The 20335-nt window shown below is 37.0% G+C and overlaps 3 protein-coding genes across 6 annotated transcripts; 1 reads left to right on the top strand and 2 right to left on the bottom strand.

Annotated features, from left to right (window-relative positions):
- Positions 1-617: 617 nt before the first annotated feature.
- LOC117944298 (gamma-glutamyl hydrolase) lies at positions 618-4682 on the bottom strand. Its single transcript, XM_034870942.1, has 9 exons — positions 4107-4682; positions 3890-4004; positions 3424-3474; positions 3226-3310; positions 2567-2705; positions 2189-2295; positions 1383-1476; positions 1139-1276; positions 618-822 (listed from the first exon to the last, which is right to left on the bottom strand). Exons 1-9 carry the CDS (start codon positions 4246-4248, stop codon positions 704-706), a joined length of 990 nt encoding a protein of 329 aa, XP_034726833.1. The 5' UTR covers positions 4249-4682; the 3' UTR covers positions 618-703.
- A 1695-nt stretch (positions 4683-6377) lies between these two features.
- Positions 6378-9793, bottom strand: LOC117944299 (nicotinamide riboside kinase 1-like). 4 transcript variants are annotated; one of them, XM_034870943.1, is made up of 8 exons: positions 9615-9788; positions 8814-8904; positions 8671-8719; positions 7825-7993; positions 7444-7515; positions 7181-7287; positions 6920-7003; positions 6378-6657 (listed from the first exon to the last, which is right to left on the bottom strand). In XM_034870943.1, the coding sequence occupies exons 1-8, from the start codon at positions 9641-9643 to the stop codon at positions 6536-6538; spliced, it is 723 nt and encodes a 240-aa protein (XP_034726834.1). In that variant the 5' UTR covers positions 9644-9788; the 3' UTR covers positions 6378-6535. The 4 variants fall into 4 exon arrangements, with proteins under 4 accessions (XP_034726834.1, XP_034726835.1, XP_034726838.1 ...); XM_034870945.1 differs by having other exon boundaries at positions 6405-6689; positions 9615-9786; XM_034870944.1 differs by lacking the exon at positions 7444-7515 and having other exon boundaries at positions 9615-9793.
- A 471-nt stretch (positions 9794-10264) lies between these two features.
- On the top strand, positions 10265-20276 carry ostf1 (osteoclast stimulating factor 1). Its single transcript, XM_034870948.1, has 10 exons — positions 10265-10452; positions 15038-15084; positions 15250-15300; positions 15568-15631; positions 15781-15834; positions 16075-16182; positions 17079-17128; positions 17854-17932; positions 18219-18317; positions 19096-20276. Exons 1-10 carry the CDS (start codon positions 10419-10421, stop codon positions 19152-19154), a joined length of 645 nt encoding a protein of 214 aa, XP_034726839.1. The 5' UTR covers positions 10265-10418; the 3' UTR covers positions 19155-20276.
- The last annotated feature ends 59 nt before the right edge of the window (positions 20277-20335 follow it).

The following is a 20335-nucleotide window of genomic DNA, read 5'->3' on the forward strand; positions in this document are numbered from 1 at the left end:
TTTTTTTGGTGTAAATTCTCATTTGCCCCTCTGCAAATGTCCCTTTTAGGGTCTTATCATTTAATTATACTTACAAACAAAACATGATTTAGAGAAATAAATAATATGTTACCCTTAAATTAACAACTACTACAAATTAAATGCCCCTTTGGATCCAGTCTTTTAAAAATCAAATTATTATTTTATTCATTCAGTTAACTGTTCCGTTACATTTAATTTCCCTTTAGGAATGTCTAAATGCTGTTACAATATAATTAAGTGGAGAAATATTGATGATGAATAATGAAATAATTTAAACTGAACGTTAATTCTTGACCTTGGAAACAATGTAGAGAGATTATAGTGTGAGATTGTTTATTCACTTGTTAAATTCCCAAGGTTAACAATGAACTTTCAATCTCAAATTTGACATGGAAGCAAAGTTCATGTTAGATCTCACAAAATGGAAATTTGAACATCAACCATTGACATGACAACTCCATCTGCTGATGAACATCATGTTGCATGATCTAATGCTCAGAAACAGTTACTAAATCTAAAAAATAATAATCTAATACAGTGGATATGACTCTTAATGTACTCAATGATCAGTACAGGAAGTCATTGGACAAATTGAATCTCTTTCCCCAAAATGAAAACAGCACTACAAAGTGTTGTGCTGTACCACAGACAGTAAACGTACATGTGTTGACACTAGAGGATTTCAGAAGAAATAGAGCTGCTCATATCCTGTGAAGTTTCCAGTATAGACAGGCGTATAGTTGTAAATCAGTGACGAGGCCTCCTTCTCAGGATTGTCAAACTGATGTAAACTTCTCCTTCCTAAAAAAAAAAGCAGAAATGAGACGCATGTGATTAGAATAAAAGATATAGAACAGATGAATCATATCAATGGGGATATCGGCTAGAGAAGGATATCAGAGTTCATTTATTATAACCTTTATACGGTTAAAATAAAATATCAGCTCTTTTTTCAACACTTGTCAATACTAGGGTTTGTTGATATGAATTAAATCTTAAGTTATTCAAGATACTTCCGTAAAAGGTTTTTATTACTGTCCCACGGTATGACGATATTTAATGCCTAGTGATGTGATCAATAAACAATATTGTTCATGTTGTGTGTTTGTCATCTTACCTTCATTGACAAAAAACTCAGCCAGCAAGGAAGACAACTGAACAGCATGAGAGGAGTGCGGAAAGATCAGCTTTCTGTTCCACTGAAAACGATTCACCTCTGGGTGCCACTGTACTCCATAGAAGGGGTATCTTTTACCTGCCATGAAGGAACAAACAAAACAAAATAATACATATTAGAACTCTGTTACAAAGCAATGATTGTAAGTTTTTCAAATAAATATTAAAAAAAGGAATCGTGTAACCTTCTATGGTTGAGACAAAGTGGACTTTGTTCTCAGCAACATTTGTAGACAGCAGGGAGAAGAAACCCTGCAGCTTCTCATTTTCCTGGAAGGTCTAAAAGGACAATCGTTTTATTACACTACGGTAGGGATTTTTCATGTATTATCTTTTCTTATTATTATTTGTTTTGTATAATACTCTACGTGTTTTAGGTTACATATTGCAACTATTAAAAGCATGTGTTCTGGATGCAGTGACACCTTGTTTTCTCATGGAATGAACAAAGTTTATCTAATCTATCTTAAGTACATGAGCAGATTAATGTGCTGGAAGCTCCGGGACAAAAATACACAGATTTCCGTGCACTGTGTACAGTCTTAATTGTGCTGGAATATTAAATGGTCCCTAGGTGTGCTCTGTGGTAATCTGATTAAACACAATTAAATTGAGGAATATGCGCCGTATAAGCTCAATATCAGCTGCAATTTAAACAGACAAACATATTTAATCAAATTAACACAGACAAATTTCCACACTGTGCACCTATATGTTTTGGGGCACTGGGGGAGTAATCCAGTCTTGATTTTCATACACTTTTTAAAGAAGGTGAAGTAATGACCGATTCAAGCAGATTGTTCAAATATACATTTACATCCGTACTGCATGTGTCATTAAGGTCCTTTTGAGTCAAACGTTTCAGTCCTATATGACAGAAACCCTGGGAAACACATAGTCTTAACTTTTATTTCTAAGCACAAAAACAAAACCCAACAGGAAGTAAAACATACTGTACATTGAAACATTACACCAGAGGAATCTACTGTACCTCTACTGTGAGTCCATAGTGGTGAAAATTGCCAGTGAGAGGTTCTTGGGTCAAAGCCCTCATGAGCTCACTGGGAAAACCCTCAAACATCCTACTAGAGCTGGCCGCTGCAGGGAGAAATTTATTTCAGAAAAACAACTAAACTCAGGAGATGCAAGGTTTCATCAAAATTAGTCTATCAAAATTAGTACTATAACACAAAACACACCTCGGATTTTATATTTGCTGACACCAAGTGGTACGATTCAGTACATGCAGTTCTCCAGAAAATGTTGCCAAACAATTAAACATTCCACTTTATTTAGACCTATTCCCCAAATGCCAAACATAAAAAAATTACACATAAAAGATATCAACAATAATGCAGGAAGGTATAACCTGTTGTCAGGTTGAGGGGCAGCGCTACGTTCTCAGCTGTGGTGTTAGCCAGCAGATTTTCACCAGCCACCAGCACAGTCAGTAGCTGCATTCCCATGCATGTACCCCAGATGGGGAAGAAGTCACCCTCATCATTGGCCTGCAATACACAGAGTCACAACTTTTAGTTTTTTGAACTACACTATTAATGTCAAATATATTAGTCCTCAGTGCAAAGCTTGATTCCTTAGCATTAGTGTATGTATGTATGTATGTATGTATGTATGTATGTATATCTCAGATTAAATATAACGGATTAAATAATAATAGTAAAAGGTATTTGCAGCTGTACACACTGTCATTTGTCATTTGGTTTAAACTTCACTGTTTAATGAGCTTATTGTATGTTTTGCCAGCATAAGCTACAGATGCAAAGTATGTACAATCGTAGCAATTACTAAAATGTATTGGAGTAAAAAGTTCAATTATTCAATTAATCTTGAACTTTCATCCTAAATGTGAGGTTAATTACATTTTGTATTCAAGCACAACAAATGATTACATTTACTCTGTGTTCTGTTCATTTAAAAGATTCAAAAGACAGATAATGAACAGAAAAATAAAATTAAAATTAAAAAAAGAAGATAGGCTACATCCACAAAATGTCCTGCTGTACTAACCTTTAGAGCGAGACTGTAAAAAATCTTCGCCACCCTGGCAAAGTCTGATGTCTCCAAATCTGCTGCTCCCCCAATGAGGAGCAAGCTAAACACACATCACATCATTAGAAAGACATCACACTCTTAGAGTGTATTTATTTAAGGTGTGAATGGAATTATATTTTCTTCTTCTGACACATTTATAGCGGTAGAGCTCACCCATTTATACTCTCGAAGATTTTTTTATATTCAGCAGTATTAAGAGTCAATCTGTGGACAAACAAAACAATACATGATTCCTTACTATATAACTGTACAATGTTTAGACAGCACAAAAATCAAATGTGAAAAAAGCCTTTTCTTTTTCCACAAAGGCCGCACACATCAACGATGACGTGACAGTAGATACAATTACAAATTAACATACAAATGTAATGTGTATTCCAAACACGATGCATCCTTAAATAACTTATTAGTTAGATTGTCTAAAGCAACCCTGTATACATTTGTCCAGCAGATTAAAAAAAGTTGGTGTTAATAGGGAGAAATATCCTCCATTACATTTATAATTAACACTTTTTGCTTACTGCTCACTGAAATTGGCCGATCATATTTCATAAAGCTCCAGTTAAATATGTATGGTCTATCTTTACTGGTACAAACAACATTATAGGACTCAACCCACCTGATAGGCATCACTCGGCTGCCCCCAGACTCGATGAATTTGACATAGGAGGAAGGTATAAAGGTCCTACCGAAAGGTTTCAGGACTTCATCTGTAACTATCTGAGTCAAAATACCTGGGGGACAAAAAAACAGTGATTAGAAATAGTGATTTGATCTATTTTACATGTTTGTATCACCTAAACTTCTCTTTATCTCTAGTAGTATATTTCACTTACCGATCACAGGTCTGTCGTTCACAGCCTCTTGGTTAAGTTTAGTCGGCAAAGCTTTGCTGCAATAGAAGCAGCAAGCAAAAGAGAAAAACAAATATGTTGAAAATCGGGTTTTGGACATGTTTTCGCCTCGATTTCCAGGCATTCAAAGCTTAATTCAGCATTTACAAAAGGTATGAGGCTGTTGAGAGTGTTGATCTATGAAAGAAGCTGCATCAGACTTATATATGTTGAGTTGGAAGAGGATATAGTCAGTACAAGGAAGTTAGGAATGTCCAGATAGCTCCTCTATACTGCACATGCCGGTCAGGCAAGTGGATTGCTGAGGTAAACAAATATTCTGCTGACAGCACGGACTTTTTGGTAACTTTTTGCATTTAGTGTATGGGAAACAATCCCAACTTCATTAACCAGGGGTTTTGCAATAAAGTTCATAGAAATGACAGAGTGAGAGCGTTTAAGTAAGCAGCTCTCTCGGTTCACACGGCAGGGTTAAAAGTCCTGTCAAACAGGTTTCCATCTGAAAATGAAAGCAGGCTTTGTATTTAAAAGGATTTTATAGATGGGAAGCTTGGTGTAGAGGCTCTGAGGCCATACTTTCTAAAAGAGTTCTGGGTCTGCTAAAAAGACTTCTGTAACATTACTCAAATGTTTTTGGATGGCATTGTGTGGATATCTTTATAGCAAAATAATACCTCACTGATGCAATTTCTGTGAAAAACAAATGCTAAATGCATTGCAGTTACTTTAATAGACAAGGTTTATAAACACACATCAGGTTACATAAGGGGACAAATGTAACAACTGATTCACAGATTAAAACTGTAAAATGTGGGTGAAAGCTAAGAAAGAAAGAAGGCACATTTGGCTTAATTCAAGATAGTAACAGAAAAGTGTCATAAAATATCCTATAAGCCAAATGAAATACCACGTTTTGCAAACATTTTGTTTATGTTTACCTCATTTAGCTTTGTTGTCCTTGTTTTAGCTGTATGTCTATTTCTGTGTATACTTTAAGAGCACCAAAAACTGTCAAATTCCCTGTATGTGTTCAAACTTACAGTACATGGCTGTTAAAGCCGTTTCTGATTTTGTAAACAATAACTGATAACGTATTATTTCTGAAAAAAAAAAAACTTTTACCAAATCTAGAGAGTTTGTGTCCGTTCTATTTCCAAGTTAATAACTCGAATCAGCAGTAATATGCATTTGGTCAGCCATGTGCGTCCTTGTAGATCACCAGTGCAAAACAACAAAAGCTCAGCAAAACCTTCCACACAACTGGTGGTTTAACCCTCCATAGGGTACCTGCACATAATAACGAAGTAAATGATGCACAGAGACCATTCGTTTGGTTGGAGGATCAAAACGTTTTACTTTAACTCCAGTTTCCTCTAACATTTGTATAAACGTGCGCCTAGATTAGACACTGTAATTGCACAAACATTTCAATTCCAATTGGTTTTGTAATAAACAATTGGTTCAACATAAGTATTATAATGTAACTTTCTGCTGTGACATGTCTTTCCTAATCATTTGCTGCTGTTGAGAGTTGAATAAAGCTTTGTATTCAGGTAAGAGTAGTTGTGTTGAGAACAGGAATTTAAGGCCTCCGTGACCTCACACCGCACTGGAGGACACAGAGGATTAGAAAACATAATAGACTCTTCAGAAGAGGTCATTTTCTTCACTCGAGTTTTAGCACAGGAAAGTCACCGGACGCCCCAATCTTCTGAACATAGCCATAATGAGAAATACAGAGAGTTGTCTGGAGCTGAAAGTCTTAATTAGCTTTGTAGCAACTCATTTGGCAATGGCTTGAATGTAAAGGACGTTCATTATTATAAAAAATGTACGCACTAAACCTTTAAGTCACTAGTCTTTCTCCAGTTTACCAGTTGATCCAGCAGGTAGAGACAAACACCAGTGGTACAAATACACTGACAACTGTGTGTTATGGTTGTGGTCTTTTGCCAAATCATGTATAACAAAAAATGATGCTCACCAAACCAAAGTATGCAAAAATCATTGTTTAATATTTGTATTATTCAACAATAAGTAAAAAAGTCTTTAAAACTAACCTTCAGCTATAATGCACGCTTTTTGCATTTGGCTATCTGGTGTTACATCACAAGTTAAGGTTATATGTGTGTGGGTACATAAAAAAAAAAATAAAAAAAAAAGAGTCAACATCCTCCATGCATCATATAAAAAACTATGCAGTGAGAGGTGAAACATTGTAAGATATCATCTGTATGTCTATGTCTGACATAACCCTCGCATATTTTGGGGTTTCCCAGAGTACATCCTACCTTTCAATTACTGTAAAGGCATCAGATTCACTGTGAATCTCTCCTTTGAGTCTCTGTCCAGTCCCCAGCTGATCAATTTCAGATGATACAGTATCAGTCAATTTTTATACAGTTATTAATTTAATCGTAGCTATTTGTAGGTATTACAGAGACATTAACACTCGGTGTAGTCCTTTCAGTTACACACGAGTCCAACAAGACACCTTTCCTGACATTCCTGGCATGGGAGCAGTAGTCTCCATCTTCAAAAGAGGAAACAACTAAAAGTTTTACTCTGCAAAAAAAATACGCAAAACAAAATTAGAAGGTTTTTGCTTTAAAAAGACAGTATCTTAAATTAACTAAAAACGTCTTGAAAAATAAGTCCAGGTATTATTTATACTTTTTAATTCAAAATATTCACAACTGACAAAGAAAAACAGGTTTGGCATAATTGTTGGATTTGTCTTAAGACTTTCATGTAAATGTGTTGTTGATAATTGTTTAATGAGGTTTGCAACTTACCCCTGAGCTTTTCTATTTCCTGACACACTTCTTTACACACAGCAGCCAGCAGCTCTTCCTTTGGCTTCATTCCATCCAGAAACACTGAAAAAAAGTAAGGGATTATTTAATTCTTATAATTCTGCTGCAGTCACTGTAGTTTAATTAAATCATATTTGAGGTCTTAGTTACATACATGTCCTAACTGCTTGAAATACAACACAGTTTTTATCCCATCGGCATTGCATTCTGTACACATGACATCTTAGACTGGACACTCACCAATTCCAGACACCATGCTCTCCATCTCCTGTCGGTTTTTCAGGTACATTTGCCACACGTGTCCGTCAAAGTATTCAGGAGGATCAGGAGGCGCGTACACCCGCAAACTGTCAATCCAAGAGAGCACCAGAGGTAAATACACGGCCTTCTCTCACTGCTTCGTGTTTACAGCAACTTAATCACGAAACGTGGAAATAAAATGGAAAAAAAAGGTATTAAAAAAGTTAAAACAGAAACGATAGCGTGTTGATGAAATCTGACACCTTCGTCTCGTCTTGCAGACATCATACGGTATTTCCATGAAGTATCTTTTGTAAAATAGCTCATTAAGAGGCCTGGAAAGATAAAACATGAAAAGAAACAGTTACAGTATCATGAGCTGGAATTTTATATTTCCAGTAATAAGCGATAACTCAACATTAAATAAATCCAGAGGGAGAGCCCTTGTGACAATCTTCACATTGTTGAATATTCAACTTATCAGCAACTAGAATGAATTCATTTGAAGCTTAATTTCACACTTGCATTTTTTCTGAACTTAGCATCAAGCTACATAGGTCTTTTTTAGCAACTTAAAAAAAGTGTCAAAAAAAGTGTCAATTGTATCTGAAATAAGCACAATGGTCTGTGTGTATACAGTGTACCTGTGGTTAAAAATGAGGAAACCCTCCACAATCAGCACATACACTATCTCATCAGCTGATGATGTTGTGAGTTCTGGGTACAGGCCTCGCCGCCTCATGAACGACAAAGGATCTCTTCGCCACGAGTTGACATCGCACATCATCGTGTCCATGTGGAGAGCATCCAGCACTTCAACACAATGCAATGAGAAACATTTTCCATGTGTTAGAAAACATTAAATTAAATGAAACATTAAGTAATTTATCAGCATAGTGCTAATCATTCTCTGGTTGATGCTTCTCAAATTTGAGAATTTTCAGCTTTTCTGTTTCTAATATATTTTATTGGAAAATTGCAATTCATTTTCACTATTTTATAAAAATCATAAAAACAATTGATAGATACAGTGACATAATCAGTATTTATTTCCCTAGTTGATTTATTTATTCAGTTAACTACTTTTTTGAACTTTTATTTTTGTAATTTGTATATTTATATTATTTGTATATTATTTTATTCTTTCTAAATGTCGTTTCAAGACCCTTTACCAAAATTGGGGAAGAAATCACAAAAAATCTTTTTTTTTTTTTAAATAAAACAAATTTAATTTCAAATATATTGGAAATACCCAGTTACATTCTCACAATTTACACATGATTGCAATGTCCCCAGGTAGATAACAACTCTTAAAAAAGAATTCCAAGAAAAAATACCAAGGACATGACCTCAGTGTCCCTAAAGGTAGCTACTTCCTCACGTCCACATCCATAAATCTAGCAACCATTTTCAGATGGCTGAATGGACAGACAACTGCTCAGAAAGTGTCTTGATGTCATGAACCAACCATTGAATAAAAGTGCCCTTACTGTCATACTGCTTAAACCCATTGCTGTCCACTGGTACCACAGAATCATCCTGAAAAAAAAATCCACTGCAATCACTAAAGTTTCAAATCTTCCAGCATAACTGCCAAAGTGTTAAAGCAATGATATGATTTAAAGAAGTGTACCTTAAAATAGGAATCCTGTGCAATGAGACAACTGTTGGGTATTTGCTGGTGTAGATTCTTAGAAAGAGTAGATTTGCCTCCATTGGTCATCCTGAATGAAAAACGAATGTTAATGCTGCACAAATGACATTAAAATTGTTACTTATTTTACTCACCTGCTTCATGCAAAAAAATCCTGACGCTGAAGTTGGCTTCCAATTTGGCAGTTAAGGGGAAATTTAAGGAAATCTTGTAGACCACATTAGACCAGGTCCAGATCCAAAACAGTTGTACCTAGACTTGTCAAATTTGGACTAAATTATCCCAAAGAGACTAAAGATTCTTAAAAATACAGTTTCAGATTTGTTAAAATACTATAAAAGGGAGTTTATTTCTAATATGTTGACCACATTGGACCAAGTCCAGATCCAAAACCGTGATACATAAACTTGTCAAATCTGGCCCAAATTATCCCAGAGAGGTTAAAGATTCTTAAAAACATAGTTTCAGATTTGTGAAAACTTCATTCTATGTGTGAAAATGCAATAAAGAAAAATGTCCCGGTTCTTTTTTATATGTAAATCACATATGTCACATTAGAATAAGTAAATTATTCCTTTATTGTATTTTCAATGACACGTCTAGGTACAGTGGTTTTGGATCTGGAGCTGGTCTAATGTGATCTACAAGTTTCCCTTAAATTTCCCCCTAACTGCCGAATCAGAAGCAGCTTTGTAAAAAAAATCAGGAGGCAGTCCGAAAACATAAAAGGCATGCAAGCAGGTCAACACACATTGTTTTAAATCCTCAGGAGTTACTTACCCGCCAACTCCTACAAGTAGTGTCTTCATGTCAGTTTTTAGTAAATAAAACTGGTAAGATTATTGAACACCTAATGTACAGACTTAAATAGTATGCTACACAAACATGTTGGTGGCTTTTGCTGCAACAGCTCTGTAGTCACTCACGCTTTTCCGCTATTGGTCGCTCGTGATTCGCTTATTGAGCTCCTACGTCACTCTCGACCTGCCCACTGAAAAAAAAAAAAAAAAAAAAGACAAACATTTAGAATATGCTGTCCAACAAAATTAATGCATTGTTGACACATAGTCCTATTGAATGAACTCTTGTTAAAGTAAAACCAGCCTAAGTTAAAATAAAATGAAATACTAAATGAATAGATAACATGTATTGTGCAGAGTGTAGGGTGCACATACAAAAATATCGTCAAAGCATTTTAAATTAAGTAAAAAAGTTATGTGTAATAGAACTAGAAATAAATGAATTACCAGTGGACAATAAGATAAAGTAATTTAATAATAAAATACAAGGGTTAAAATCATAGACTGTATAAAATCTGTTTACATATAGAACAATTTATCTATCATTTCCCTCGGGATGAATACAGAATCTATCTATCTATCTATCTATTGCATAGATCAAAACTCACTTCTACAGGTTAAGAGTCGCGCATGCGCAGTTGAACTTTCCGCCTTGCCTGGTAGTGCAATTTACACTTCCTCATTGCATGGATTAGCAAAGTGTTCACACCCCGTGGTTCACAATCCAGCGACGTTTTTGACTAAAATAACTCATAAGGGTTTCGTTTCATTTTTATCCACGCAAATGTCGAAGCCTCCTCCCAAGCCGGCCAAGCCAGGTAAGACTAACGCTACGAAGATGTCTTGTTTAAAATTGACCCAAAACTTCAGTTCTGCCTCTTGCGAGGACGTAATTTACACACCTTGTTGGCGACGTGAGCACGTCAACAGTGAATGAGATCGGTTGATTTTTGTCGGTTGTTTTTTGGGAAACGTTCATCTCAAAGTGGAACGTAAGCTCATAACCTCTGATTAATATCACTATCCATAAATGAACCAGGACAACAGGCGGAGTAGGTAGTGCCTGCACTGCTGATTGACATGTATCCAGCTCTCAGCAGCAGGCCTCTGTGACTTCCCTATTTCCATCACTCATGCAAGGAGAGTGCCTTTAGGTGTCTTTTGGTCTTAGTTTAGGAGGCAATGATGAGTGTCCATGCTCAATGACATCAGTCTTACTTCCTGTATGTCTGCTATTCTGGTAACTCCATCGCAGAGATTAGTAAATGTGTCTATTATTCACACAAAAATGTTCGGTTTAAAGCACACGTATCATGGTTTTCAAAAGCTAAATAAATACTATTAACTTATGAACATCATATTTACCCATAAATTGTCTCAACAATTGTGCAACAGGGGCTCACAAGTAATGGTAGGTGAAACAAAAAAATGATATAGGCTGTATAGGGAAGCAACAAAAACAAACCATCTTCACATCTGCAGTAAAGCCTGCACTCAGTTGCCAGGTTATACTCAGTGTGCAAAACACACACAAATCTTTCTTGTCTGAGTCCAAAACTAATATAGTCTATATCCTTGACGTTCCACTTCTGGGATTGCTCTGTTGCTGCTGGAAATTTTGCCTGATTTCACTCATTTAGGCCGGATATCCGTTGCATTGGGCTTCCTTTGTGTTGGCATTTTAAACTCCGGTCGATTTAGGAGGACTATGGTAAACCTTTTCCTCAGATCTCTGCAGGGTAAATCCAGACAGCTAGCTAGACTATCTGTTCAATCTGAGCTTTGTGTTGCAAAAATAAAACAACTTTTAAACTTACACATGTTCCACCAAAACAAGTTTCTTCCAAGCCTATTTTGCAGCCGCACCTCAGCTTTTCTCCGGTGCTTTGCACCGCCCAAGAAAATTGTGATTGGAAAGAAATGCCAGAGCACAACGTTTTCAGAACCGGTCTACGGAGAGCCTGTTGACTCCATACTAAGCCCCATTGTATGAAATTTGGTTGCAGTTCCAGAGTTCCACTGGGGGTGATTGCTGGCTAGTGCAAAATGAATTGTAATCTATGATGCCTGATTGTCATTGAGAAATCTTAGATTTGATTGCAGTTGGTGCAAGTTCAACATGGAGTACGCATGTCCTATATATATACTTATGTCCTTTTGATTTGTTACAGGTTGAGTCGTTGTTGCCGATAACATGCCAGCATTCTGCTATTGAATGCTGATTTGTCAGTCAAGGAGTGATTACTACCTCCTTAAATACAATGGCAAACAGTTTTATAGACAAGGCCTTCACATTTTTCCATTTGGACCCAAAGACTTGCTTAGCCACAGCAGGGCTCGAAAGTTTGGGCACCCCAAATTTATGAATGTGCATAAAGAAGCCAAGAAAAGATGGAAAAAATCTCCAAAAGGCGTCAAATGACAGATCAGACATCATTATCCATTTGCAGAAGCCATTCTCTCTTTAACGTCATCTTTTTCACAGATGGCATCAAGTTAACCCCCGGTGCCACTGGCTGCAATACAACCCCAAAGCATGACTGATTCACCCCCATGCTTAACAGTTAGACAGAGGTTCTTTTTCATTAAACTTTGTACTCTTTCTTCTACAAATATACCCTTGCTCATTCCGGCCAAAAAGTTGTTTTAACCTTATCGGTCCAGAGAACTTGTTTCCACAATGCATCAGGCTTGTCTATATGTTCATTTGCAAACTTCAAACGCTGTTTTTTGTGGTGAGGACGTAGAAGAGGTTTTCTTTTGATGACTCTTCCATGAAGACCATATCTGTACGAGTATCTGTTTATAGTGGAATAGTGTACCACAACTCCAGTGTCTGCCAGGTCTTTCTGAATGGAACGTGCAGTCAGTCATGGGTTTTGACAATCCTGCGAGCTGTTCTGTCTGATATTTTTCTTGGTTTTCCAGATCTTGCTTTAACTTCCACTGTTCCTGATGACCGCCTTTTCTTAATTACATTCCGAACAGAGGATATTGGCTTTTGAAAACACATTGCTATCTTCTTAAAGCCTCCTCCTGCTTTGGGAGTGTCAACAATTTTCAGTTATCTAGACAAATGCTTAGAAGAAGCCATGGTGCTGATTGTTGGGGCGAGGTCAGATGAGACTGGGCATTTAAAACCTTAAGATTGACATCACCTGGTCTTTCCAGACAATAATGGAGAACACTCCAGGACCATGTCAAGTCTCAGCCTTCCAGAGGGGGCGGTGCATGCTATAAACTCTGCAGGGTGACCAAACTTTTGAGGAGGCCATTTTTTGTTTTCTGTTATTTTGAAAGTGTAAATGATGGAAATAAAATTTAACTTTTTGTGACATATACAAATTTCTAATCTGTCATTTGATGACTTTTGGAGAGTTTTCCATTTTTTTTGGCTTCTTTATGCTCATTAATAAAAAGTTTACCTGGGGTGCCCAAACTTTTGAGCCCCACTGTATTAGTTTCAAGCACATACAGAGCAACGTGTTTCCGTTTTCAAAGTATATGGCAATATTTCAGCTAAGTCAAACAGTTACGAGATGCTTTGAAAATTTAAAACTTACCATTGTCTTGAATACAGCCTTGCAATACATCCTAAATTTAAATATCTTTTAAATAACTTTATGGGCCTTTTGGAAGTTGTTTGTAGTACTGCTGCACTGTATTACGTTATACTGAGGCATATATCACATCAATTATTTAGACTACCCTTATTGATAGACGCTGAATGAGATGAACACAACATTATACGTACCATAACGTTAAATCAACACCTTCTAAGAGGCTAGCCAAGATGACAAAATAACTATAAGAATATAAATAGATACATATCTATAAAACACATGCTTTAACATCACACAGACAGGGTTCAAAATAATTTTTTCATCCACCAGCAAAATGGCTAGTGAATGGTAAGTGGAGCAAATCTACCAGCCACTTGTTATTTTACCAGCATTTGGCTGCTGGATGGTGCTACTGCTGAACCCTGCACACAGTGGATGACCACAGGCCTATTTTAGCAAACCTCTGTACAGTGTGTCATGTTTTGCCTTCTAGCTGTGGCCCTGTGAAAACAGAGCACAAAACTCAAATACAATGACACATCATTATCATTCATATGTAGCCTATATTTTAATGAGTCAGTGCCACGACACCTTACCCGGGTGTGACGGCAGGGGTGAGATCATGACAGATGGCTGGCTGCCGTGCTGCAGGTGAGTCTTCAGTAATAGTTCTGTTAGACAAAGTCATTGCCCCACATATTCACGACTGATGTAGCTTTATCTATGTGGTAATTCTCATGGAGACCATTCACATTAATGTCTTACGATTTGTCAACTACATGAGTTTTATTGGATTGTGAGCAGCTTGCAGTTGATATTTTAATGCTGTTGTTATGAGGAGATGCAGTACTTTAACCAGAGACGTTCTTTGCTTTAACAGAAGGCCGCTTGTTCAAACCTCTGTGTTGGATGATTATGGTCCTAAAAGTATCAAACACAAGACTAGAGCTGTTGGAGTTGCTTTTGCAATGAAATAACACAGCTGGAAATAATTAAAAAACCCACAATCAAATGAAATATACTGACAATGTTTTGTTCACACTAAGGTTCACTTTGTATACTCTCTTATTGTTTTTTCTTTAGCTAGAATGAATTCTTGTATGTACCCAAGGCTTTGAAATGCAGAGAGAACCGGGACTGGTCGGCAAAGGCTTTTGTGTGTTTTAAGCAACATGACCGGACCTGCAGTAGAAATGCTTGCTGTGTAGAACAGAGCAGGGCTTGTTGCAGCCTCTCTGATTCTGGCACACTGAGACAGTGTGTTAGCTAAATAGAAAGTCAGTAACGGCAGAAGGGAGTTACAACTGCCCAACATCTAGGCCTGTTAGCTAAATCGATCAGCTGACAGAGAACATCTCGCCCAGCATTGTGTGTGAGAATCAAATGCATTTCACTGTAAATATATCGGCATCAGTTTTGAAAAAAAACTCTTCATGCAGCGGTATTTTACACGTATTCAAATTCTGGTTTGTGAGGATCATTCATTTAAACATGTTTGTCTATTTATTTGTTTATTTAACATAGAACTACAGATAACACGTTGTTGCATAGGTAGAAGTAATGCAACGGATGTAGTAGTAATAATAATAAAAAACATCTTTATATGGAGTGCCTTTCTTTTAACGATATAAGGTACTGCATGAGTAAAAGCATAACAGCAACACAGGGGGAAGTGTTATGCATATATGAGCAAATATCAGATAACGGTTCCCTATCTGACTCTTTGATTTGACATGTTCATGTTGTACAGCGGCATGGATTCACAGACCATACAGGGATGAAATTGACTTGTCCACAAATATTTCATTTATCTTTAAATGTGTGTTTTCACTTTTATTAGGCCAAGTCAAGGTGTTCCGAGCACTGTTTACCTTCGACCCTAGAACGGTAGGAGATTTTTGTTTAAGATGGGTTTTTCTAATAGTTGATCATTGATGGAGACCATTTGCTGAGTTAATTTTTAGAATTTTTTTTATTATCAATTAATCCAATGATAAATTAATTTGACATACCTCTTCAATGGATTTCAATATATAAACAAATATTTTTCAGCCAGACGAGCTGTTCTTTGAAGAAGGAGATTTCTTGTACATCTCTGACACAGTAAGTTAAACCTCAGAGATTTAGGTGTTGCCTTTCTCTTTAAATCTTCATGTCCCATTCAGTTTGGATCTGAATTTGCATTTCTTCCTCTTTCTTTGGAATCTCAGTGTTAGATAGTTTGCATTTTGTGCAACCCTTTCCTGTTTCCATTTTCCACTTCTTTTGTCCTGTTTGTCTCTTCTTATTTGCGTCTGTGATTTATTCATTTATTTATTTTAAAATTGAAAAATAATTAAATAAAGATTTCTGCATTACCATTATCCCCAGAGTGACAGTAATTGGTGGAAGGGGACATGCCGGGGAAGGACAGGACTAATTCCTAGTAACTATGGTGAGCAGACAATACAGACAGACCACCTTTTGAATTTCATTACATGTATGCAGTGAATAAAATATTAGTTAATACAAACATTTGGCTCTTGTAATTGTCCCTTAATATCGAATCGTATATATTGCACTAATGATCTTGTTTGTTTTAAGTGGCTGAGCAGGCGGAGTCTATTGACAATCCATTACACGAAGCCGCCAAACGAGGTGCGACAACTATCTACACATCTGAATTTTTCAATGTGTTTTTATTCAATTCTTTTATGTGACATATTATCAAAAACCTCAACGAACATTTCCCCTTTCTGGAGATCACATAAGCAACCTTGATTTAAAAAAATAAATAAATACGTTTCTGTTGAAAAGCTGTTATACTGTTTGTAATATTAGTTGCCTTCTTCATTAAACTCTGTGTTTGTATATGCACATCCTTGTGTATTTAAACAGGCAATCTGAGCTGGCTGAGGGAATGTGTGGAAAACAAGGTTGGCATCAATGGGCTTGACAAGGCTGGAAACACTGCCCTCTACTGGGCATGCCATGGAGGACATAAAGGTAACAATGATTGTGGTGTTTGTGTGTGTTTAAGTGCTTATATTATGCACTTTTTCAGGTTCATAATGTATTTAAAGGTTGTACTTAAATATGTTTACATGGTTTTATTAAAAAAAAAAAACACCATATATTTGTTTTTTGTAACCAAGTATTTTTATTTTATTTTATTTAAACAATTAACAAACAATACACTGGGACATAGGAACGTATCCCAGGACCAAAAAAATTTAAACAAACAGAGAGGAAAGACAGGGCGGGGGGGGGGCAGGGATACCTATCAAAAACACAACAGCAGAAACGGAACTTGCAGCTCACCAACAAAAAAAAAAACACAAACAAAAGATATTGACTGAGAGACAGACATATGACCCACGGGACCAAACACATGCCCAAACGCGAGGGGGCAAAAGTACAAGTCTACAACATGGATTTCAAGGACACAGCAATACTGAGCCAAGAGTCCAAATTATGCGTTTATCCAATTATCCATTTATGCTAGCCGTAGCGAGCTCCATGTACACAACATCCAAAAAGGAAAGGGTCCAAGTAAGAAGCGACAAGTCCTGAGGTGGTTGTTGCAATCATTTTCTTACCAGCTGTAAGTCCAGCAAATACATACAATACATGTTTGCATTTTAGAGAGGTAAAGGGCTGACAAATTATTCAGAATCAAAACATTGATGGTGCATGTACAGTATCATTAATCAAGGGAGATATTTGGATGCGATCCCCCCCTCCCCCCTTCCCACTGTGGAGCTGTTATACATGAAAAGAGGAACAAAAAAAACAGGAACTTGGTCTATGAAAGTGTTCCAGTTCGTGTGTGTGTGTGTGTGTATGAATTTCAATACATAGCTGTATATGGATTGTACAAACGTTTTTTCTGTCTGTATCAGATGTGGTGGAGGTGTTGCTTAGCCAGCCCAACGTGGAGCTCAACCAGCAGGTGAGATGGGTTTAAAAATGCATTCAAGGCATTAAATTAAATTCACCAATAAATCAAAAACAGTAAGATGCTCTTACCTGTTGTCCCAGCCCATCTCATATCACATAGATATGCAGAATGGGTACATGATGGCCTCATGATAATTAAATACAATATTTAATATCCCTGATCTTTAATCTAAACTGTGGAGAGAAGCAAAGTAAAGGAGATTGTCTCCTGTAGGGTTGGACATATCCATTGTCAAAAAATATATGGATGAGAAAAGCTTGATCCATTCATGATACTCCAAGATGGGTGACAAAGTAAAAGAAAAACCTGAATGAATCACTGGACAAACATAACAAATGCAGACTCTTCTGCACAGGACACGAGGGACCACTCAGGGGTTTTATGACTGAAATCTCCACCACCATCATCAAAACACTAAGTGAAGGAAAATGTTTTTGAAAAAATTGTGAACACCCCTTCAGTAGAGTTTTAGAGACTTCCATGCCAAGCCGCAGTGAAGGCTGATGATTTCCTGACATATTATTCAGACACTTTATGTCGGTTTCTCCTTTGAATTTTGTCACCCATCTGTACTTCTGGCATCAAAAACCACCACCATTTCTTTGAAACTGTGGTTTGGGTCACACATTGGGGTCTGGTCACACATTTTAGTTTAACGATGTCAAAGTTAATGCTTGTCAGGACTTTGTTGTTGATGTTGATGCTTTGTGTTTCAGAATAAACTTGGGGACACCGTTCTGCACGCTGCTGCCTGGAAGGGTTATTCTGACATTCTGGAAATGTTGCTGAGCAAGGGTAAGTATCTAGCCACGTCTTTTATTTGGTTTCAATGAAAAAGAAATTGGTCCGCAGGTCATTTTCTTCATTGGATTGGATATCGAGAGTGATGAAACAGAGGGAAAACAGATAGAGAAGAGCTCATTTTAACAACCCTAATATTAGAACATGTGGTTCCAGATTGAGGAAACAATAACCAGCCGACTGTTCATGTTTTCACATGAACATAGTTGTATTTTTGTGTCAGTTATTTGTCTTTCTGTATGTAGTGTCTAGTCTTTTGATTTGAGCATGCATGTTTCAGATCCAAGGACAGACATTAAGAACAATGAGGGTAAGCTGGCTCTGGAGATGGCCACCAACGCAATGTGTGCGTCACTTCTCAAAAGGAAGCAGGGAAGCAGTAAGTAGAGCTGCCGCTAGGGGGCAGCTTCTCAGCACTCACACACGCAGTATCACCAGGACAGGCCACACACATGATATGCTTTTTTTTACTGAACTGTGGTTGACTGTCCTGCAACTAGCTTAGACAGTCCTTGAGATTAGTACCAGTGCAACAAAGATCACGGTTTAAGGGATGAGCAGTAGCATCAGTATGATATGTATGTCATGTTTACCACAACCAGTGAACAGGAAGCCTTAACAGAAACTGAAGTTGATCAACGGGCTGTGAAATTCAGTAGGCTTTAAACTTAAGTGAGCATCTGCAGACAAGTTATATATATTTTGTAAACTTTTGATAAAAGTTAGCAAATGTAATGTAATCTTTTTGACGGAGAAATGATAGTTTACTGAAGACACTGGCTGCCCATTTGTGAAACGCTGCCTTATCCATGTCCTAGTCTTATGTAAACGGCATGTATCAGGTGTATTGCAAGTGGTCAGATTGATATTTTTGGGGGGGTCAGCGCAATATTGATAAAAAGGTTTTAAAACAGGTCCTTGTTGTTGAAAGGGAATGAGGAGTAAGAGATTGGGAGGCTATTAAACTCAAGGAGCCTCTCATACAGGGTAATTATTATGAAACATGTAAAACTACACATGCTTAGGAACTTAATTTGCAAAAGCTGCAACAGGCATTCAGCCACTAATGTTTAAAGGTGCAGAGAATTTGCAGGTAAACATAAGCAGTGGAATACTGCAATGTTCCTGTAATTTACTGTCCATTTCTCTTGTTTCAGACATCACCCGCACACACAGCAACGCTGAAGAGTATTTGGATGATGAGGACTCGGACTAAGCCAACCCTATTGAAACATCATCACTGTCTTCCATCGGGGTTTATGCGGTCATGGAGCGCAGAGTTTTATTTCAGACCTAAAATGGATTTGCTGCTCGGTTTCCAACTGTAACTCCATTTTAGTTCCATTATTTTGTGTAAACGCCTCAGTTCTCGGCCCTCTGCATCACGTCAGTGAGGTTGCGTAGCATTGAATTGAAGCGTTTTACAGTTTGCTAAGTGCATTTCCACCTGTGGGGGATTTGACTAGGATGTTGAGGACTGAGGGGAAAAATATACAGTATGTCGTAGTGGAGAAGGGATCAAAGCTCTAAGAAACACATTCCAATGCACACAGATTGTGTTTAACCTATTTACACTGGGCGTTAAAGTGCCAGTGCAGGTGAAAAGATTGATCTAGTGTGTGTCTAGTTGAGTTTTAATGTTCCACTTAAATTACTGTAGTTCAAAACCACCCAAAAGGAATTGAAACCCGTAATTGTTTGCTCAATGACAACCATACAGTCTATGTTCACAACTAGGCCTAATTTAGATTTGTTCATGTGTATCTGGGAGACATTTGTATTTAACTTTAATATTTCCCATTTAAATTGGACGTGTTGAGGTACCCAATGAGACAATTTCTTGTGTTATTTGCTTAGTCAAATTTAGGGTTCCAGTCCATAAATTGGCTTTGTACGGGAAAGGTTTCTGTAAACTGTGTAGAATGGCAGCAATCGTCCTCCCCCTCCTTTTAAAATGTCATGAATCTCACCTCTTACCCTCTGTACTGCACATATTGTGGTCTGTATTATAACACTCACACTATTAAAGATCATTACAGATTTATTAAAAAGAATCGGCCATAAGTAAAACTAACCCTCAATTACCCTTTCATCTTTCAAGCTTTTGATAGTGTGATTTTTCCATCCTGGGAGCAATTTTCTGGTTTTATTGCTGCTTTCTAACACATTTTGTATAAAAGTGCCTTAAATATGTTCAACATAGAAAGTGTGTCTTTGGTTATGTATCAATGTGAACAAGGTTATTGTCTTCGTTTATGAATTTCTGAAGATGATTTTGTTCTAAAGTTCTATCCGCTGTCTCCAATCTACAATAAAATATTTGTAACTTAAAATGTCACATTGAATAGACTCTTTTGTTAAAGTTTACAATAAATAGCTTAGAGAAAATTAAATTGT

This window comes from Etheostoma cragini, chromosome 5 (genome assembly GCF_013103735.1).
Source record: "Etheostoma cragini isolate CJK2018 chromosome 5, CSU_Ecrag_1.0, whole genome shotgun sequence".
In the NCBI taxonomy this organism is placed as follows: Eukaryota; Metazoa; Chordata; class Actinopteri; order Perciformes; family Percidae; genus Etheostoma; species Etheostoma cragini.